This window comes from Heliangelus exortis, chromosome 12, assembly GCF_036169615.1.
Source record: "Heliangelus exortis chromosome 12, bHelExo1.hap1, whole genome shotgun sequence".
Taxonomy (NCBI): Eukaryota; Metazoa; Chordata; class Aves; order Apodiformes; family Trochilidae; genus Heliangelus; species Heliangelus exortis.
In genome coordinates, this window is record NC_092433.1 from 11353529 (window position 1) to 11376391 (window position 22863).

The 22863-nt window shown below is 41.2% G+C and overlaps 2 protein-coding genes across 3 annotated transcripts in view; one reads left to right on the plus strand and one right to left on the minus strand.

Moving 5' to 3' along the window:
- The window catches only part of UROC1 (urocanate hydratase 1), a 40406-nt gene extending 24078 nt beyond the window's left edge, over positions 1–16328 (minus strand). The window contains exons 1-8 of the mRNA XM_071756004.1: positions 15845–16328; positions 8898–9028; positions 6171–6264; positions 5044–5103; positions 2906–3034; positions 2197–2258; positions 1656–1722; positions 905–1048 (exon numbers count right to left, since the gene is read on the minus strand). Of these exons, the coding sequence (XP_071612105.1) occupies positions 905–1048; positions 1656–1722; positions 2197–2258; positions 2906–3034; positions 5044–5103; positions 6171–6264; positions 8898–9028; positions 15845–15970 (813 nt within the window). The 5' untranslated portion in view covers positions 15971–16328. The remainder of the gene's footprint in view (positions 1–904; positions 1049–1655; positions 1723–2196; positions 2259–2905; positions 3035–5043; positions 5104–6170; positions 6265–8897; positions 9029–15844) is intronic.
- Positions 16329–19352: 3024 nt separating this feature from the next.
- LOC139801580 (netrin-4-like) overlaps positions 19353–22863 on the plus strand; it is a 45454-nt gene continuing 41943 nt past the window's right edge. The window contains exon 1 of one of the 2 annotated variants that reach the window (XM_071756006.1): positions 19353–20263. In XM_071756006.1, the coding sequence (XP_071612107.1) occupies positions 20197–20263 (67 nt within the window). In that variant the 5' untranslated portion in view covers positions 19353–20196. The remainder of the gene's footprint in view (positions 20264–22863) is intronic. The other variant, XM_071756005.1, reaches the window with a different exon arrangement.

The window sequence follows — 22863 nt, forward strand, 5'->3', positions numbered from 1 at the left end:
CCACGAATAAGAACTGAGCTAACCAGCACTAGGACGTGGGCAGTCTGACCCCTTACATTTTGAAGTTTAATTATAATTCCCATTAGTCAGATTGCATTGTCACCCTTTCCATTGCAGCAGGTGACATGCCCACAGTAGAGGTCTGCCAGGTAATTGTCTCTTTAAATTACTTTGGCTGAGAGGGCTAAGCTTCCATTTCTCAAAAATCTCTTATTCTGCAGCAGTAACAAGAGATCATCACTTGCAACAAAAGAGCTCAATGCACTTTTGTCAGTTCTGTATCTGATCCACCAGGAATGTTTCCCCAGTGTCCTAAATTCAAAGGTAGTCATGAGGAAAGAAAGGGATGGAAATGTTTATTGTTTCTCAATAGTCAATATCATTAAAGATATTCACTATCATTTTCACAGAACTGCAGAGCAAAATTTTCTGCTAAAAACTGTTGCAGTGTTTCTACAGTCAATCCTTCCCTCTGATTTATTAGAACAGAGCCCTGTGATAAGTGTATTAGCTGAAAAATGCATTAGGAGAACCTAATGTTACTTTTTATAGGAAAATATATTTCACTCAAAACTTACAGACATAAATGCTTATCAAAATTATGATGTAGGTGTTCTGCATTACATAGGATACTGAAGAATATCTGTCAGCATCATTCTGCATTATTTGTGAATCAATCGTAAGAAGTTACATTCCATATCCTTCCAGTCTGACCCAGAGAGTGAACAAATAGTGGAACAGCAGTGAAAAACATACAGCAATGAAAAGGACTGACAGATCTTAGAAAAGAGTAACTTTTTTGAGTTTGGCTCATTTGAGTTACTTGAGGAACATGTCGGAGAATGAGGATTCTGATTCAGCACATGAAGGAGGGAAGAAAGAATGAAAGAAACCTTGCACTCACCTCTGCAATGATCCCCACACACCCAGCAATGACTGCAGCCTTTGCTTGAGCCCCACTCATCCCTCCAAGACCAGAAGTAACAAAAACCTTTCCAGACAGATCTTCTGCCTTCAGGTAGCGACGTCCTGCATTGAGCACAGTGAGCTGCAGACAGCACAACCCAGCAATTAGCAGGAGCTTTTTTGTCTGGGGTCCCAGAAATTTAAAAATTATCAACCCTTTGCAAATAGAGCTTGAAACTCAGGGGTCATTGGGACCATGAAACTGTTTTAATCTTTTAAGAAGGAAGAATCTTACAAAGAGATATAATGAAACCATCTGTTCTATTTAATTCTCTCATCATGAAAGAAAACAGAATAATCACTGGTTTTCAACACGCTGCTCTTGGGGTGTAGAGATTTCTTTGGGATGGTTGCAAAAGACAGGTAAGGAAAATAGCTAAAAAAAAGGTTTTATCTAACACATTTGGTCAATTCATACTTCAATTATTGTAACTAGATATGAACTGAGATTGAGACTTCGATGGCAGGTTCCTTCAGATCTGTGTTTCACATGAGATGCCATGGACTATCTGAGTGGAAAGACAAATTTTTAAATTTTTAAGGTGTGGGCAATGGGAATTTCTTCAGTAAGAAGAACACCCTCTCACAGCAATCCAATGCACTCCAGTCCCCAGCCACTGCAGGAGATACCCTCCCTCCAAAAGGTATTGACAGAGACCTTTCCACAAAAGGTATCAACAGTTTCTTACCACGGTCCCATGGACTATTCCCTGAGGCCCAATGTAGCAGTAGCTCCCTGCAGTCATCTGGCCATACCTTGTAATAGCAACAAACACAATGACACTAAATGACTCAGCCTGAAATGAATTTTGAATGCCTACATATGTTTACAGTATTACAAAAAAAAAAAAAAAAAAAAAAAAAAAGTGTAAAGGAATGTTTCATAGTTGTGTTTCTGTAGGTTGCAAAGCACCTGCAGCAAAGTGGAACTAGCCAGTGCTATAAGTAGGTTATGATTAAAGCATCAGGCTATAATTCAACCAAGTCCCACACATAAACCTAATACTAATCCTAGCAGACCTCAATTGCATCCTTATATACATGGCTGAACATAACTCAGGCTCCTAAGTAATTCCACTTGAGTGTGCATTAATGCTTTGTGGCATCAGAACTTAATGCAGGACAGTTAAAATCTATCTGATTGAAAAATTTTAACTATCAACTGTTTAAAGTCTAAATTCCATTTTAGTTACATATTTGGTATATTATAATGGTGAGGTATCTTCTTACATTGTTACTCCCAAAGCAAACATCTTTTCATATTCATCTCTGGTGGAATACTTGGGAATTACCTAGGAAAACAATCAAAAAGAAAACCCACATTAGTAACTTAGAGATTTAAGCAGATCTTTTTATCAACCTACATTTCTCTATGATCATACATCTAGAAAAAAGGTGGAAAAATAGGAGGAATATTTCAGGTGTTTTGTTTCATGCATTCTCCTTTTAGAAAGCAAATATGTCTGATTTTTCTGCCACTGTGACTGTCACCCACAGGAAAGCAGCTCTCCAGCCACAAAATTAACCTGCAGGGAGACAGATATTGCCCAGCCCAAAAGACCAGCAATGAACCACTGTGTTCACTTGTGAAGCTTTCCTTCCAAGAAAAGCAGTCCAGATATCTGAGCAGCTGATTAATAATCATCTTTTTGTCTATTGAGTGCTTTTAAATCTTCCAAACTGTTTTGGTCAAGAACATGCACAGCTTGGGCTCAGTCAGAACAGAATCTGTCTAATAAGACAGGAATTGTTCCTTCCATCACTGCAGATCTGAACACTCGAGTCCAGAGCAGCTGCACTGCAATAAATGCTGCAGAATTTGGACCCCAGATTCTCCTGTGTGTTGTTGTAAGTTCAGGTGGTACAATTAGTATTTTAATTTAGCAAACACTTTAAATTGAAGAGGAGGAAAAAGAGAAAAGAAGATGCTAATACCTACCATGCCATTAGTAATGATTAATCGAGGAGCTTGCTTGTGGCTGGGAAAGAGTCCCAGAGGATGCCCACTGTACAGTACCAGTGTTTGCTCTTCAGTCATCTCTGACAAATAGTGCATTACCAACCAGAACTAGAAGGAAAAGCAAAGAAAGTGAGGGAATCTGCTTGCATCTTACATTTACATTTACATTTCTTTGTGAAGCTGCTAAACTGTGAGTATAGAGGCATAATTTCATCTTTTTGCACTGAAAGGTACAACTAGTAAGGGAAAAGCAAAACTCTAGCTAAAATTACAAGCCTGCAGACAACAAAATTGTTAAGTTAGTTCTGGATGTGGCTCTTTCTTTGAAAATTATTCAGAAGAAAGCAGAGATCTGCATGGATGATATAAACCAAACTGAAGCTTTTCACTAGAAATTTTGCAATGACTGATTTGAAAAAAAGCCTCTTGTTTTCAAGCCACAAACAGAACAAAATGTTCTGTCATAACTGAATCATTCATGTGATTGCTACTCTAAGTAAGCAAAACCAAAGAGGTTTTGTTTATCCTGCTGTGAAACAACTGCAGGTCAAGCAGTCTCATCAAGCTCTGGCGTGGATGAGAACAAGAGAAAAGAGAATATTTATTACTTTGGCAGTGCTTCTACTTCACCTTGCAGCCCAGCATCCACCTAAGGGATGTCAGTCCAGTAAAAGCTGCTACATAAACTCCTGGCACTGCTCACATCAGAAATGCTGTAAAACTCATGTAATTAACAGGCATTAGTTATCTGGCATTTACTAATTAATACACAGAATAAAGAAATGGTGTGCCTTGCCTTTATTTTAAAAGGTCAGAACAGTTTTGCCTCAAAAGCTTCCTAAGAGGGAATGCCTTTATCAGATTAGGTAACTGAAGCACGAGATTTCTTTCAGCCACAAATGAAAAAAATCACAGTTAAACTGGGAAGCAAACCCAGGCCACTCAGTCTCATGCTACAACGAGGAATCCATTCCTGTCCCCTAATAATTTTATTTACACTTAAATTTTGCTTGTATTTTTTAATAAACAAGAGGCCAGATTCAAATAAAACCATAACAAGATGCACACATTATATTTCATGGCAGAAGCTGACTCCTTAAATCAGCTTTTCCTTAAGTAAGCTACAAAATTAAAAAAACAAAACCTTCCTAGGCCTTGGGAGTGATGCTGCCTTTCAGAGTGATGTAGCTTTGTGCCCGTGCTGTTTCTGTTCTGCACTGCAAAACTCAGTGCCACTTCTCCACCCATCCCCACTCAGTGGCCTTGGGGCAGGCCAAAAGCTGCAGGGATGATGTGCAATAACCACAGATGCACCTGTGCACAGCCCCTCAGGACAGTGGTTCCCTACATGTTCCTCCTGCCACCACACACCTGTGGAGCATTCAGACACAGAGCACTTTTGGTTTTTTTCTTGAGAGAATAAACTGAGCTCATACAAAACATAAGCCTAAGTATGTTGCTGATGCCATAGACCTCCATTGCAGTTGCATGTTGCAGTATTTGGATTATAGCAAGTGTATTTATTACCATTTTTGTGTATTTATTACCATTTTTGATAGGGAAGAACAGAGATTATACAACCACACACAAAACATCCAAGCTCTAACTTTAGACAGGCTTGTCTAACCCACCTGCCATTATTCTTAGAAGATAAGGAATAACGTTGCTAGGAGAGACAATAAAGTGCACTATGATGTGGCCAGATAGCATGTAAATATTTACAGCTAATCTGGTTTGCTTGGAAAAACACTCAGGACTGCACTTTCTCTAATCATAGCTTTTTTTTTTTTTTTTTTCCACTACTTGTAAAAAATGCTACAAAAGGAGATACAAATACAGCAGAAAAATAAAAAGAACTGGTCTTTACATCATCATACAGAGCTTAGTGTGTTTCTGGTATTATGTTTATTGTTTCTGTTGGGCTGTCTGTGCTCTCCTTACTAAATAAAGCTCTCCCCATCTATGTAGCTCATAACTGAGAATTCCTCTAGCCAAACAGGATGTTTTGGTGTATTTCAAGACTGCCAAGAAGCATCACAAGCTGCCTAAGCAGAATGTGTGTGGGCGAGGGTGAAACAGATTTTGTGAAACAAGTTGCAAAAGCAGCAATGTCCTACCTGTGCCCAGTTGCTGAAGACTTGCCCATTTCCTCCATAAGTGACAAGCTCCTGAGGAAACTGGAAAAGACAATTTATCAGTAATAAGACAGGCACTTTTCTGAAACATTTCACTGTATCTCCAAGCTGCTTTTTTTTTTAATCTCAGTAATAAACCTTTTTTATAGCTTATTGCATCAACACTCCTTTGAAGATTCTTGAAAACAGAAAATACCATCATAAAAGTGATAATTGAAGAAAAAAATAGATCAAAAATATTTTTCAAATGTTTTGTTTCAGATGTTTGTTATTTTTACAGTGGTATTTTGAATACAGAATGCCACAAAGTGACTGCTGGGTTGGAGTTCCTGTAACAGAGAGACATCCCAGGAAACTGCCCCAGACCCAGACTGGGTGAGCTTGCAGCTGGAGAATTCTATGACCAGAATTTGCAAGGAGATGCATTACACTGGGTAAGGTTTGCAGAGATGGCCTTTGGTCCTGTAACCATCCAGTAAATCTGTCCTTGAGGGAAAAGCTTTCAAAGATACAGGAAGCATCAGGGCTAATTTTTCCAAAAATGCTGCAGAAGTAACGTACTAAAAGCTGAGCTACCAAGCCCACAGGCAGTGACCTCGCTCCTGGATACAGTGGGAGCTGGAGGGAGCCTTGTTGGTCCTGTAGGAAACCTCAGAGCTCTGTTAGGTCCAGGACCTACTGTGCAGGATTAACTGCATACAACAGGAAACCAAAGGACATGATACAAAGGACCCCAAGGCCTGGGAATCAAAATATAAACCCAAGAAATGTACAGAATCACCTTCAATGTTTAGCAGGCTTAGCCTCAGAGAAATGGACATTCTAGCACATCACTCCATAAAGAAGCTGCCTTGGAACTAATGGAATTGGCCTGATTAGCTAACACAGAGCAGCCTCTACACATGCAGGGCTGGCATGTGCCTTGGAGCTTAGAACCAGCACAAAGCTGATGAACAACTGAAGTCCTATTCATTCCATGGAAGAATGGTCATATTCACAAGGATTAATTCCACCAACATGACTAATTTCTTCAGTTTTTACACGAGAGCACAGATATGAAATAACCTGTAGGTGTGTTGTTGGCCCATGAACCCAGCTGCCTATGTTACCTGAGCCACTGAGGGATCCAGATTATTCATGATCATCAACATAATGGCAGCAGCTGATTTGGTCTTGCAAGGGTAATCTCCTATGGGGTATGCCCTGAGACAGGAGTAAAAAAAAATTAGGAGCGATGCTCCAACTCACAAGAGCAACCATAAAAACATCCTCCACAGAAATATCCCTGCATGCAGACATACTGATCTGAGTTGTAGGCTTTCATTCAAGAGGGAAACAAGAAAAAAAAAAGAGGGGAGAAAGTGGAGCTCTGAAATGACATACATACCTTAACAGGCAAATCAGGCTCTAACTGTTATGAGAACTAAGGAAAGAAACAAACTGGATTCAGCTTATCATTTGCTGAATCAGTTAATCACAACTGGTTATAAATATGGTAACCAAGAGCTCTCATTGCATTTTAACTGGATTATTTTGGGGATGATGGAACTGGCAAAGCAACTAAATCCTGCCAAGGGAAATATCAGTGGAAGTTGCCTTCAGGCTTATCAGCCCTTGTTATTTAAGATCCCACTTAAGAATAAACACCCAGCTTGAATTTTAGTCCCAAAAAAGCTCACAAAACCTGAACTACTTAGGAGAAAAATGGGCCTTTTTACTGAACTGGGTGTATTTCATCCAGCAAGTTGACAGATGTGGTTATGGGAAGCCTTCCCAAATGTACTGTGAGTCAGGTTTCCTAGCACTAATGTGCTCCAATGGCAGCTGCTGTGATCATCTCACTCTTATCTCCTCCTCCACTATTTGTTTGTTACACCAAAATACTCTGACACCTCCAGTCCCCTCTTCAGGGCAGGGAGAGTTCCTTTGCTGTGTTTGCCCAGGTCTTAGTACAATGGTGCTGAGACCTCTAAGGTGTGATACCAAAAGGAATATTGAGCATTTTGCTCTTTCCATTTCTGCAAGCAACAAAATCATTACAGGTGCTGGAAATCATGAAAGTAGATGGAATCATTTGACATGGTTTCTAAATGATCTTCCTCTTACTGGACCATAGATCTTCAGTGGCTGGACACTTGTTTTCTCTAGGGCAGACAGTTATACTGAAAATGAGAGGCAAAAGGAGTGACAACTACAAGCAAAAAAATTGAACATTGCTGGCCAGCTTAGAAGCCAATATCTGGAATGAATATTCTGCAGGTATAGCAGATGGGTTCCTCCTCTGATCATATGCACTTTGTCCTAGATTTTTATATCAGGATAATATAACAAATGCCTTTTAGTCATTGCCAAATCAGGGGGAAAAGCATCTGAATTTTTCCACAATACTTTTTATTAATGTTTTCTTCTTTTCTCAGCTTGATGTGATAAACTAATAGGATTTCTGTGGCATGATACCAGTTCATCCAGAGAAGATAATTCCACATAATATTGCTTAGAATGTAAGAAACCCAATGATCAGATACTATCTGAATGGGCTGGCATGGAAACGTGGTTGTTAAATGGAACAGAACCAAGCTGGACTGTGATCCCTGGGACTTATAGAATAAACATCAACTACTACCAGACACAGGGGAACAAAACAGGCATTTTCTTGATCTGAGGCTGCAAGAGTCTTTTAGAAATTGTGATAAGTGAAATGGTCACAGAAAGTATTTGAAGCTATCAAAGAATTGCTGATGCCAGTGATGGAAACAAGCTGGGGACTCTCTCATACAAGCCTATTTGGAAGGTGCCCTCACATTTAGTTCAGGACTAGGGTCCTCTGCAGTGCAGCTCTGCAATATCTTTCAGACAATCTTCCTGTTGTCCTCCCCTTTGCTGAATTCTGCAAGAGCTGATCCCAGACTACTATTGACAGTACAGAAATATGGATGTCTGGAAAAATCAAAGTGCTTTCTTGTTGCTTGCTTTATTCAGATTTTGTATAGACATTCACCAGGCCCCTGCTGGATGCAAAATGAATCAATCAGTCTAAATAAAAAGCAGCTAGCCCCTGGCAGCCCTCACTAAAACTGTTCTGCTTCACACACAGCCCTAGAATGAAACAATGCTCCAAGATCAACAGGCACAGCATATTACAAACCAGGGTCAGATACAGGTTCCAATGACAGAGAAAAGTATGGTCTTCTTTTCAGGGTGGAAAGCCTTCCCTCTGGGAAACAATCAGCCATTCACAGTGAGTCTCAAGCCATCCACTCATCTGACCTTACCTCTAGGTTCAGTTGAGACTTGACTTGCAGCAGCTCAGGACTATTACGTGTTCTGTCCAGGCTGCAATCAGAGGTCTGTGAGTAATGACTGGCCCCTAGAAACTAAGACTTGCCATGGGGCAGAGCATTTGGGATCCCTGTGTACAGTAAAGCTGGTATTACCCTGCACAAAGCCTTGCACTTTCCCTCAGTTGAGTGGTGCTAAGTTTTCCAGAAGCAAGACAAGAAGCACAGCCCATCCAGAAGGGTGCACACTGTCTCTGTATTAGTCCCATGGGACTTTCATGGGTACAGAGAACAGGATAAAAGAATGAATAATCACTGTTTTCACCTTTACAGAAGAGCAATCCAAAATGTGCAATATCCCTCACTGGAAATGAAACCACTGCTATCTAATGACACAAAGAACATCCAGTTTATCTACCTGATGCACTTTGTTGTTATGATGTGACTTAAAAGAGGTAAATTAGGACCCCATAATGCCACTATCCAAAAGTCAGTTTCACAGGTAAAAGCTGGTAAGCAAACAGCAGTCAAATAGAGTGTGAACCACTCAATCCTTACCTCATCTCAATATCTGGAAAGAATCTGTACATGTAGATATGGCCATACAGCCTGAGTTCTTCAGCAAATTCCAGTGCCAGCTTCTTCTGTACTTCAGGTGGGAAATAACGCAAGGCATTGCGCAAAGCCAGCTGCAAAACAAAACAAAAACACAAAAAGAGATAAAATTCGAGGCAAAAGAGAACTGGAAGTAAAAGTGTGGCCCTGAACATTAATCAGACTCAGATGGAAGCCTGCCTAAGCTATCACAAGGATGATGTACTTTGAAAAGCCAAGCTGACACCAGGGGAGATCCTGCTTTCCTGTTAAGTGTTTCTACCTGCATTTTTTCTTGTAGATTCAGTGGCTGTACACATGCAACCCTCCCTTTCCACACACACTGACACACCAGATCTGCATGGAGATTCCTTGGAGAGTTAGGTTGTGCTGCATCCTGTCAACACCAGACATGGACAAATTCCCTCTCACAGTGCTAGGGGGCACTGAGCTACCAAAGAAAATGTTCAGAAACCCTTAGGTTGAGCCCCTGAACTCTTAAAGACATTGAAGACTTTACTGTACTTTCCATTCAAAAAAAGCAATCCTAGCCCTGAGTTACGTGACATGATTCCAGATGAAGATGTTCTTGAGCTAAGTTTTATTAAAGATTCACTACATTTAGCATCCTAATGTATTGCAGAGGGTGGTGGTTTACATTCTTTTATTGATGCTATATGTATCACTTCCAAATGAGATACAGTGATCACTAGGCAGTGAATTAAATTCTGCAGATGATACTACGTGGCTTATACTCCTTATTGCCTACAAAGACATTACCCATAGTTTGCGAAGTACAGTATGTCCTTTTGATGAAAGAAACCATAAATAAATCACTATCTTTAGTAACAGTCTGTTAAGCCATGTCTCTGTATTCCGTGCTCCATTTTATTAAAACCATAATGAGAATAAAGATTTTGTCATCTTTATAAAGTCAATTTCATGCAAAGAGGTTAAGATCTTGTAAGTTTCCTGACAAATACTGACACTATACAAATTACTTTTAGCTGAAGAGGTTCACAAATCATATGGAGTTTCACATATTTAGGCTGATTTTTAGTGGCTGTTAAAAGAATAAAGTCTACAAAACAACAAGGGAAGCCCAGTTTTGGAGAGGGCTGGCTGAACATACCAAGGATATTCCATGTTTGTGACACCTGCCACTGGCATTTCAAAGAGTATCAAGTATTTTCTAAAGGAACTGAAGGAATATGTTGTAGTACAGGAAACAGGTATCAAGAACAAAGGCAGTTAGAGCCATCCAGACTAGGTATCATTACCATCCATCCTGGTAAGAAGTCCTGAAAAGCTCTATAAAGCCCTTAGGTCAGTAATAAACCTCCTCATTTATCATGACTATGGTTTACCTCTTCTGGTTAGAGTTCTTCAGCCCTTTCACCTGAGCATGTTGTTCTTGCAAACCTCAGAGCAGACTGAAGAGAAGTATCTCTAAATCTAGAAATGCCACATGCTAAGAATAGATTTTTTTTGTATAATTGCTGCTGGACAGGTATACACTCACAGAATCATTCTGGTTGGAAAAGACCTTTAAGATAATTGATTCAAACCATAACCTAATTATACCAAGCCCAGTGCTTAAATCAAGTTCCCAAGCCCCATGTCTCCGTGTGTTTCAAACACCTTCAGTGATGGTGACTCAACCACCTCCCTGGGCAGCCTATCCCAATGCTTCATTAGCCTTTCAGTGAACAAGTTTCTTCTAATACCTAACCTAAACCTCCCCTGGTGCAATTTAAGACCATTTTGGTCAGGCCCTTACAGATCAGTAAAGCTATGCTGATTTACACCAGCTGAGGGTCATACCAGGAAAACTCGGCAAGTCAGATTTGCCACTTCACACAGAGAATCACAAAGAGCAAAATTAATTTACCAGATGAACAAATGCAAATTCATCTTCAAATACCACCTTATTCTACTCCAGTTACATAAGCAGTCATTTTTCAAGGGTGTGTTATTAATAAACACAAAACCCCCAGCAATATTCACATGAAGAAAAAATATGCAGGGATTTTCCAAGTCAATTTCTGAGGCAAAGAGCCATCACACTATGTTCTAAATCTAAAAAGTTTCTAAAGTAAAAATAAAATCACTCCCACCCCTTGCAACAACAAAACAAAGAGGAAAATATTGCCACATTTGGCATTTTGGCTGCCTGTGAGAACTACAGAGAACTAGCAGGATGAGCATTTTGCTTCCAGTCTGGCAAGGACCACTCAGTCTTTTATCCCTATATTAGTGTTGTTGTTAACCTGATCTGCAAATATTTTCCTTCATCCTAAAAATACAAGCAAGCAGAATCTGTTCGGATTTTCAAATAAATTGACTTAGACTAAGCCTCTATCATATTAATGTTACACACTAGTAGAAGCCTGAATTTTGATGATGCAGATATTAATGAAACATGAACTTGGATGTTACTTGAAGGTAATGATGCCTTTGTTGTATAGACAATAGAGAACTGATCTTATAAAAAAGGACTAGGTTGTGGGTTCAGCTTAACTGAACAAAGATGACATTTGATTGCTCTGTCACTGCAGAAAAGAAGTCAAAACAGGAGCTCCAGGGAAACTGTAGAAGAGGAGTAAATAGCTGAGAATCAGCCAGAAAACAACCATAGTCTTTAAATTAGAAGAATTTAAATATACAAGATTCTGAAACAGTCTCTCAATAGGAGGGCTGGGACTTTCAAAATTACTTAGATGGAGTAATTTGGACTGCTTTATGAGTGGGTAATTGCCATGTGCATGGGAGAGAATTTTGAATGTTCCTTATTGAGCCATAAACTGAACAACCCAAGAAAGGCACCCAAGGAGCAAATTCAAATAGGTTGATCATGATGCTGTTGTGGAAAGGCAATACAAGGACATTATTCCTTGCATTTCATAAAGGCACCATATAAAACGTTCCTCTGACCTATAATTACAGTTGATTTTACTTATAATTGACGTATTGTATTTTGTGTATTAGACACTGAGCATTTGATATTTAAGTCCTCTCTGTAACTTCCACTGACAGAATCTTAAGCTGCACACGCTCAGCACCTCTGAAAAAAAAAAAAAGGTAGAGTTCACTGATGTCTTAAAATAACAAAATCAATTCCTTTTACACTCCTGAGCCTGCTAAATTTTGAAAAACCCACTGTGAATTTGCTGAGTTATTGATTCAGTTCAGCTCAGTGCAATGCAAGCATCAGATGCAAAGTCTTTCTATTAGATCTGCCAGGTAGATCCAATGTTTGATTCTGTTGCTTAAGCCCTACTCACTAGCAGGGTGTCTTTGTACTCACTGGCATTTATACAGCAAAACATAATACTGATGCCATTTAATCAAAATTTCAATTTCAGACTTTTCAAAGTCAAGGAAAGGTAGTAAAAAGAACTCATGAAATCCTGCTCTAATGTAAATACCTTTGTTGTGGGATTCTCTTGAAAAATCAAGCATACCAACCTCTTTGTTAATTAGTGTTTGTCCAGAAAGAAAAGCATTTATCTCCCTTTTCTAGCTAGATCATCAGGACTTCCAATTTATGGATCTTGGGATGTTCAAACTAAAATTTGCAGTCTCCCTGGGCTAAACTCCCCAACAGTTTAATTCTTAGCTTTGCCCTTTTCCACCTGCCATCCTCTGCCTAATGATATCTGGGCCCAGAATCTTTGGTAGAACTCTTCTCTAAACAGCTACTGGAAAAGCAAGATTGTTGTTTCATATATTTTTCTTCCTGATAGGTTTCAGTTTAGATCAGCTCACCTGGTAAGTAAACAAAGCAATTTCTGCCTGGCCATTGCTGTTAAGGCTCATGGGCTGTGAAAGTTTAACCAGATTCTTTATCATCTAGGTTGTCCAAAGGAGGAGCCAGCAGATTGCCCTTCTCAATCCATATATAAAATTTTAAAAGCAGCCTTATTTTATGGATGTGCAAAACAAGCATTAAGATCAAATGTCCTGCTTCTTCTCCAGAAAGCTCTGCAAGGACTTCAGGTGCAACTTCACAGGCTCTGGTTTTCAGCTCTTTGTGCTAGAATGAAGCAGCAAGCCAAGCCCAGATGATCCCTAAGGGATGGGGAGTAAAGCAGAGCAATACAGCCAGCAGGACAGGCACTTCACCAGCCTGGGTCCAGCCTCATGGTACCTGATGGAGCTGAGCAAGGCAGCCCAGGGATGGCAGCCTGGTTCCACCATGAGTCCAGATCCTAGCAAAATGTAGGTCTTCAGCCAAACCAGGAGTGCAAGTCAGGATCAAGTCTGGTGATGGCTACTACAGAGAAACAGCCCAGAAGCCATCAGGAACGTTCATAGTGGGTTTCCAGCATGGCCCTCGGGCTGGAGACCAGATCCATGAGGTCCTTAGCTGGGCATGAGAGAACATACTGTGACATGACCAGAGACTGAACACCCAGACCTGAGCTTAAATGGAGCCCATAAGGCTGTGGGCAGAGGGTGTGGGTGGAGATCTCAGGTGAGGTTCATCATGGCCCATCAGTGCCCTCAGAGCACTGAAACACAAATGATATCTGCAATCAGGTAACAGATGATGGTTCTGGGGCAGCAGTAAGACCCCAACATGACTTGGCTGTAAGATAAGGGACTAGATGCATGGATAAAAAAAATTCCTCTTTTTTTGATTTTTTTGGGGTTTTTTTGTTTTGTTTTGTTTTGTACTTATCAACAATGAGAAGTGCACATTCTTCCCAACTGCATCAGCTTTACCCCAGTGTTAATGAGCACTGAGCATGCAACATTCTTGTTCTGCAAAGGACACACCATGCAGAAGATTTTAGGGGTAATTTCTTTATAGCATATTTACACTAAGTACAGATGCTGGGAAACAGAAAGCTAGAGTTTCCTCATCCTTGGAGGAAAAGAGAGAGGATGTGGGTCTTTCAGGCCTCAGGCAAAGAATGCTGAAGGAAGAGAATTCAGAAAACATACAAACAGAATCACTTCTGAGAAATGGCTTGATTTATCCAAGAAGATTAAAGTTTGCATGAGAGGAGAAAGTATGTACCTCATGTCTTTGCCCACAGCAGAGGGGTTGGAATTAAAGGATCTTTAAGGTTCCTTCCAACCCAAACCATTCTGTGAGTCAGCAAGCCCTAAAACTCACAGAAATTTTATAAATCTCACAAGATTTCTATTATAACCACAAAAAGGGGCTCAAGAAAATAAAACATTGCCAGTACTAAGGTTTATTATTGCAGAAAGGGCTAAAACTGGAATGAAGGCATATGAAGAGAGGGACAAATCCTGAGGAAATTAGCACAATTATTAACTTCACTTCTGCCAAAGTTTTCCATGAGTACTTCAGTTAGAAAGTGAGCTCAGCATCATACATAAGGACAAGCCTCACAATATGCTCAGCATTGCATACTGCCAACAAATTCTGGGCACTTGTCTCAGGCTTAAAAACCACCTTGTAGACAGACAAAATTTTACATAGTTGTCTGCCTATGTGTTTTTACAAGCATCAACACCTCTTCAAAAAAAAAAAAAGAGATTTGACCTTTCAGATATAAAATAAGTACTAGCTGAGCCTATAGCCCTGTTAAGAGTTTAAGGTGGAGATTAAGAATAAAATAAATCAGAAAGGAAGCTTTAAAAACCTTTAAAACAGTCTAATAAAAAACCCAACTTGCATGACCTTTTATCACATGTGAAGGGTAAGGAGGGATGAGGGTAGCTGTCTTCCTGCAACACTTAAAGAACCTAGAAATTATCCCAGATTCTATATAGGGAGTGAGGACTTTGTCATTACCATTCTGCCCCAGCTAGAGAGTAAGGTTTGGCATCCTTTACAGAGATACCATCTCCTCTCCTGCAACACAGATTCTTTCATGATATAGCAGACTTCTGCTGAGGAAAAGTGATTTAGCAAAGGCAAGGAATAAAATGGGGATGATCAGCAATGTTCTGCAATGTTCAGCTCTCTCTTGCTCCTTTATCTTCATAGCCATCACCACAGCCTCTTCTGCACACTTACAAGCCACATTTCACATGTCTGAGCTGTCCCGGGCAGCACCATGAATATTTCTGACATGGAAGTACATCTTATTTGGATAGCTCACTGCTCTTTCACTTTCTACCCTTAGACTGGACTCCTGTCCACTTGTGGAAGTGGACTTCAAAAGAATCTGGTTGCCAATTCCAGTGGGGAACTCCCATGAAAGCAAAGAATTTGTGTGCAACTTCTTAGTGGGGAAGAAACTATTGTGTTCTGGCCAGAATACCACGTTTTTAGTGCTGTTGTATGTGAAGAAGCACAGACTTTAAAACTAAGGAGCTCACCTTATCCTCTCCCACTTCAATTTCTAAGGATTGACCATTTCTAACATGAAATAATGCAACGATTACTTCAGTGTGTACACAGACTATTCAAACAAAAAGAGACAGGAAAAGAATTACACAATTAAAGACAAATAATTAACTCTACTCCCTACAAAATGGTCTAAATTCCAGGATGCTCAGACTACTGATTAAAATAAATTATCCTTGGATTTTTTATGCAAATATAAAGATGTGTAGCTTGTACCACAGTGCTGATTACCCCCATTAGTCATTCATTGTATTTGAGGGGTTAGCTTTCACTCTCATGCACATGCAAAGCTTTACAGCAGCATTCATAATTTCATCCCTGAGGAACAATGCTGGACTGACAGCATTGAAGTCTCATCTCTCTTGTTCAGTCAGTTACAGTCATGGAAGTTCTTGTGTAGCAAATCTCCCTCATACCAAGCTGCTTACCTCTGGCAGTGGAAAGAGGAATGAAAGCAAGCAGAGTTTCCAGTACTTTGTGCCATTACCCACTGAAATTATAATATCAAGGAAATACATTTGCCCCAAAGTCAGGTGCACACTCAGAAAACCATTTGAGGCCCTGTGAACCCCCATGTTACCTTTTTCTCCTGAGCAGTGAGATTAGGGGTTCTCACAGGTGCATGGGGTATTCCTTTCCTCTGACCTCTGTTTTCAGGCAAGGGGGATAGAGGGAGGCCACAACAGATTTCCTTCAGGCTGGTCATAATGCTGAGGTAATACAAGGAGGAAAGGCAAGACAAACTGGAGAAGTATAAGGAATGGGGAAAGGTTGCAGGCAAAGGAGATGCTAAGGGATTGAGATGTCCCACCACCCTGAGGTGATGTCAAAGGAGGCAGCCTGTGCTCTGGCTTTTGCAGACAGGCTGGTAAAGCAGAGAGGGCAGGTGGCAGAGGTGACACACCTCCCAGCTCTGTGCCATGCCATTGGCTCTTCCCTCCTCCCCCCAAATGAATGATTCACAGTTTTGCTGTTTATTCTCTGGGTGCTTTGTCAGCTGGTGCTGTGCTAAGCTACCAGAGCAAACTCAGTCACTTTCCAAATTATCTGATTCCCTCAATGTCCCAGTGAAAGTCACGTTCTGGTGCATGAACCTTGCCTGAGACCTCAAGGACTTTACATTTACATTTCTGTACTTTAGGAACAGACTCAAGTTAATGATTGTTATTCATGTCACTATTCATAAACATGGTTCAGCTAAGATGGGCTTTCCCTGTTTGACAGCTCTAGGTACAGGCTGTTTCTCAGATCTCATCAATTTGTCTTCTAGACAAAAGCAGTTGTCAATGATAACAGCAAAATTTCCCCCTTAGGTGTTTCTCTTAGCTCACAGACATGAATGGATTTTAGTAGTAGTAGGACACTGGAAATGTGCTCATTAGCACTGGTAGTGGTTTTCAGAATCCAGGCAATAACTGGGACAAAGAATTAAGGCTTTCATCTCTATGTCACTTTTATACCCTAAGGTCAACAAAGACTAGAAAGTCTTATGGTACTGCCATCCAGATATCACAAGTAAATTAATATAGTTAACTTTGATTTTGCACTTACAGTGCAACATCAGTTTTGGTCTCCATTTTGAGTAATTTTAAATATACAGGAGCTTCTTCACCTTTATTACATCCAGGGAAGTACAACTCGTGGCCATGGTATTTTCTCAGGTGCCACAGCCTAAGCCTGGCAAAATGAACAGGGAGAAATGTTTCAGAAGCTAAAACCTAGCAATAAAAAAATATGACACTGTCCCACAAAGGCAGCAATCAACAAGCAATGAAAACAAAGCACAATTATTAAATGACAGCATCTCATTAGTGTCACATTGAGTTTAGCTCTAGGACATATAGCACATCCCCAGCTCCCACTGAAGATGCTTGAGTTGAAAGAACTCAGAACATCCCAGGGGAGCTTAGTGCACAGCAGAGCCAAACCCTCTGAAGGATGCTAACTGTCATTTATGGCAGAATTTTGTTTTGTAATTATCCAGTATTTTCACTATTTCAAACAAAAGGCAAAGACAAAAAGGAAAGTAAAAACCGTCCATATTTTCAAATTTTCTATTTGGTTTTCTTATTAAAACCATACAAAAAAAATGAAGAAAATGGTAAAGTCAGAAAATTCTACCCCAAAACCTAGCTAAATAACCCTGCCTCACATGAACACTCCAAAGGGAAATGGCTCCATATTCTTCTTTTCATGACCCACATTCTCCAAATCCTTTTAAAGTCTGATCCTGTACACACATGAGCACAAGAATAACCTCATCCACACTTGGTTCCCAACAGACAGGCTTCCCTCCATGATGTTCAGCAGAAGTTAATGGCATTCTGTCACTGTGAAGTGTGAAGAAAGAAAAAATTAATTTGGGTGGGAGGAACTCACTTCCTGAATTAAAATTATTTGGCAGGCTGAACACTTTCACCCCCTGATCGCTACATGCTGGAGCTTCTCTGGGGCCCTGTGAGCTTTGTACTGGAGTTACCTGAGAAAAATCAACTTGGGGACCATGCCCAGTGTTGGCTGGGGCAGGCAGGATTGGCAGTGGTGCCAGAGGAGACACCCCAGGTTCTCTGGGAAGTCACAAATCCCCTCACTGCCTGGCTTGCCCCAGCTCATGTCTGTGATTATGGACAAGTTCAGGCACAATTTACTTCTTTTGTTCACAGTTAGGATTTTCTATTCCTGCCCATGAAAATTTAAACTTCTGTTTCCTGAAAAGATAACTTAGCAAATACATAGTGTAGGGTTCTTAAAATGACAGTTTAATTCTTTTGTTTATAGTGAATTTCTGTGATGTGTCCATCATCTTCAAAGCATTTATTTTTACTACTCCTGTATTTCTTGGACTGACTGCATGTACCCTGCAGTAAAAGAGAGGCTTCAGCAAATTTGGAGCAGAGTGTGCTGTCACATGGATATGGGGTTAGTCTTGTTTTGGTTTGGGTTTTTTGTTTGGTTTTGTTAAGGTAGTTTTTCCTTTTCAAAACCAAGCTTAGCAGATATGATAATTGATACAGATCAGTAGAAACTGCTTCAAGAGAGTAGTGAAGCTGTTATTTTTTTCTATTATTAATTTTAAACAGTTCTTTCTTGGTGAGAACTTATTTTCTGTGATTGTGATCGTGCATGTGCCCGTTTGTACAACGTGTGAGCCGTACCTAAACCAGTCCCCGAGGCCACCCCGCTTCTTCCCGTCCTGGGGATGCCTTCTGGGTGCCCGGGCAGGGGCTGCTTCCCCGGGGCGCCGGGCAGTGCCCGCTGCAGGGCAGATGTCATGTGCCGGGCGGGCTGGCAGAGGGTGCTACAGGGACGACAGCAGGGACAGCAGGGACAGCAGGCAGCGGGCGGGCTGCGCAGGCTACCGCTGCCCTGCGCAAACACACACACATGTAAACACGAACACATCTAAAAACACGGACGCACAAGCGCACACACGCACCGGCTCCTGGAGATGAGGAAAAACAACGCCTGAATCTGAGTGCAACAAGGACGACGGGGAGGTGCGGAACCGACGCAGACCCATCCTCTTCCACCCTAAAAAAAGAAAAAAAAAAAAAAAAAAAAAGCCACATATAAATAACAGGAAGAAGATCACATGTTATAATAATCCTCTTCGCAGCCAGACAGGACCGGAGAGGAAAAATGCCCAGTTAGGACTGAGTGATGTGCTAGAGGCTGACAGGGAGGCAGAGACAAAACTCGAATATAACTACCCAGCCCCCGGGAGGGAAGGAATCCCCCAACCCTAAACCTTGGTACAGCAGGAGGGAGGAAGGATCCTCTATAGCCCCCTCCCCTTTCCTACCCCCCCTTGCCTGGGCGCTGGGTACTGCACTCCTACCCCGGGCACGGCAGCCCCTGCCCCTGCCTGTCCCCCCCGCCCCTCCCCGGGCACGGAACCCCTCAGTCGGTGTCGGGGGCCGCGGTCCAGCCGCGGAGCCGGCAAAGGGATTTCCCAGGCACCGGCACCGGAGATCTGGCGCTGGGTTTGTTTTTTACTCATATCCCCTGGCGCTCGCTGTGTGAAGCAAATCCTCTGGAGGTAGGGAAGAAGTGGCTTCCGTGACAGCGGAGGGAGGAGGGAAATAAAATAAGACCCAAAATCTACAAGAAAGGAAAAAAAAAAAAAATAAAAGAAAAAAAGGAAAAAAAATAGAGGGAAGAGCCAAGAAAGCACTTGCTTCTCATCATCTTTCAGGGAGAAACGCCAGCTCTGTTCTTCTTATGACCCTATGCTGCAGGGAGCACAGGGAAGGAAGGTACCGGGGCAGCCCTCCTAACAAAGCAGGGTTCGGGCTCCCCCGGTTTGCAGCGGCTGCGGGAAGTGCGGGGAGCGGGGCGGCGGGGGGGAGGGGGATTGGGAAGGTGGCCAGTGGGAACGCAGGCAAAGCCAAAAAGAAGCTCTACCAAAAACAAGGAGCAGAAATGAAAGTTTCGAAATAGCATCCGAACAACCGCGAAGGACCGGACCGAAGAGAGCTCTCGGCGTCGCAACAGCCCCCGATGGTGTGTGTGTATCCGAGGGGCTGCGTCAGGGATGTGAACGTCCCCTGCTCGCTGCATGGAGAGGGGTAAAGACACAGAAAATCCTTGTTATTTATTTATTTATTTATTGGAAGCAATGTACGGGTGACACCCAGAAGGCATCCGAGCCCTGAAAAAAAAAAAAAAAAAAAAAAAAAAAAAAAAAAAAAAAAAAAAAAAAAAGCAAACAGCAAACCCCAAACAAAACAAAACAAAAAAACAACCAAAAACACCTCTGGATGCAAACGAGAGCAAGAAGAATAAGGCAGCAGCCTTGACCCCCTTACACTGAGAGGAAGGTGAGCAGAAAGAAAGAAAGAAAATACAGAAAAGCCATGCAAGGACCAAACCTGTAGATTTCTGCAGCAACTCTTTTTTGCTTCACTGAGGACAGATATTTTACTGACAGCCATGCAGCATAAAGGCATAATGCTGATTGTGTTCTTGGAATATTTTATTTCTGGGCATGGGGAAGCAGGTAAGCAAAATAAATCAATTTTGACATTCATTAAACAGTTTATCCTAAGTTTAGCAAGGTGAAAGGAGATAGAAATAATGTCTGTTTGTTGAAAAATGTATGTCAAAATCTTTATTTTAGGCTGGATTTTTATAAGTAACCTGGGTTGGTCACTGACTATAGATGCTTCTTATTCCCTGCAGTACACAGGTCTATAGCTCAGTCTCCTTCCAGAGACTTACAATAGGACGTACAGTTTCATACATCCTTAAATAAATAGAAAAGTGTATTATTATTGTTAATAAAAGAAAAATAAGAGAGAAAGAAAGACATAGATGCATAGAAATATTTGTGTTGAGATGAAACACTGCCTTCCTAGGCAGGACAAGAGTGAAATGACAACATCCTTGGGCAGCATCACTGTAGAAGTCTGAATTATTCCCTGTTAATTTCATTTTGCATCATTGAGAATCAGAGATGCTGTTTTAGGAAATACTCTTTATCCAAGACAGTCCATTCATTCAGTGTATTCACTGAGTTAATGGTTAGCATACAGTGGACAAGATTAAAGTAGTATTAGAGAGAAAATGGATTAGTACAGAAAGAGAAGTTAAGTTGTGTGTGTGTATGTGGTTTTACAAATAAGCATATACAGGAGTGATACAGCTGTGATGGTATTTACATAGGGTCCTAAAAATACTTGGACTGTGATGGAGACAAATTCCTTAAGGGAAAGGAAACAAAGCATTAGATTCTTTTCTTCTTGCTGTGGTTTAATACATAGGGGTGGGGTAAACCTTAAACTCTTTAAGGTTTAAAGAGATTGATTATCCACATCAGGACAGAAAAAGGAAGATAAGTGTTGACAAAGCAACAATACATCCTTCATGAATTTTTATTTTAATACTGACTTGGGATCTCTCTCTCTGCACAGGAAAGCATGCCAGGGGTTTAAATTTCACTTGTGTGCTCTGAGTACTAGGACAGGAACAACACTCTACCTGCTGTGATTTCAGAGATAGAAGTGTTCAACTACCCTGCAAGCTTCAGTGAAGTCACAGGCAGATCAGGTGGCTTCATCTCAGATTATTCCCCAGCTAGAACCTTCCTGATAACATAAACATCTTATTCCCATGAATGCAAGAGTTATTTTCTTAAGAACTCAAAACAGCTTATGAATTTACAAAACTGTCATACTACTCAGTGACTCAACTGAGAAAAAGGTTGGCTATTGCAACATGACAGGGAATGAGTGGGGGGAGGACATGGTACCTTAGTGCTCTTAGCATCTTATCACAGCCATTCACTAGTATCCCAGGCTAGGACTTTCCCTATAGGATACAAATGTTGACCCACAGCACAGAAAGGTTACAGAGATGTTTCATGAAGTTGCCAATATTGTGAAAAGCAGCCTGTTACAAACTAGCCTAAGTCTGCTGTGCATCCAATTCACAAAGTGAACAAGAATCTTCAAGGAAATGCAGCCCATAAGTGACTGCCTAGAAGGTGAATTTGAGGGATGGGAGTGTGTTCTGTGTGGAGCAAACCACACACACCATAATGGTGTGGCACATATGGAAAAAAGGAAAATAATGGGATATTGAAGGTGACGATGCTAAGTATTCAATGTCAATTTAATTAAATATATGCTGCTTAGCTAAGAGGTTGCATGAACCATCAGCCTGTGAAAGCACAAGGGTTACCTGTTCAGTTTTGGTTTGGTTTGGTTTGTTTTTTAAGAAGCAATGCCAAAAAAATCCTGAATTAACCATGAATCTTTGCAGGTCCTGTTACAGCCAGGGTCAGTACCATTCAGCCTGAGGTTAGTTCAGACACTTCTTAGCCAATCTATACAAAATGATTTTGAAGTCTCAGCATTTTCCTGGGCAGAGAGGTTTACAAGGAAGTATGCTTTTTGCATGCTTTACTAGCCTATACAGTAAGTGCCCTTTTCAGCCCTATAGTTGGTCCTTCCTGGTCAGAAGTGAAAGAAATTGATGGGGCAGTTGTGTGGAGGACACATGGAGTACAGTATTTGTGGGGAGTACACTATTTGCCTTCTGCATTCCCTTTGCAGAGAAGGCAATTGTCACTATTGGCTTCTTATGATGCCAAGGGAAAACAAAGCAAACCAAACCAAACCAAAGTGGTTTTATATGGTAAGATGTGACATTTGGGTGATCCCCTAGTCTTATGCAGGTGGAGGGCATTATCCCCCCTCAAATAAACTCTGCAGGGGTCTCAAAACTCTTACAAATTGGGACAGTTAATGGGTCTGACAACAGCTTGGGCTCTTGCTACAGCAAGAGGGGCCCCCAGGGGAGCAGTCCCCAAGGGGTGCAGTGCCTGGGCCAGCTCTGTACCCCAGTGGCAGCTCAAAAAGAGGGCATGGTGGGGCCAAAACCACCCATTTTTAGAAAAATCAATTGCAGGACCTGATTGTCAGCAGGGTTTGGGCTCCTCTGATATGTGGTTATTCAGCTCATCTGTAAATGAAACCACAGATGCTGGAGCCCACATTTGTTCCAGGAAGGATATGAGGAGGCAGACTGCAACTGACCACAATGGAATATTACCCAGACCTAGGATGTTACTCTTCTGCCCATGCCTCAGGTCATGGA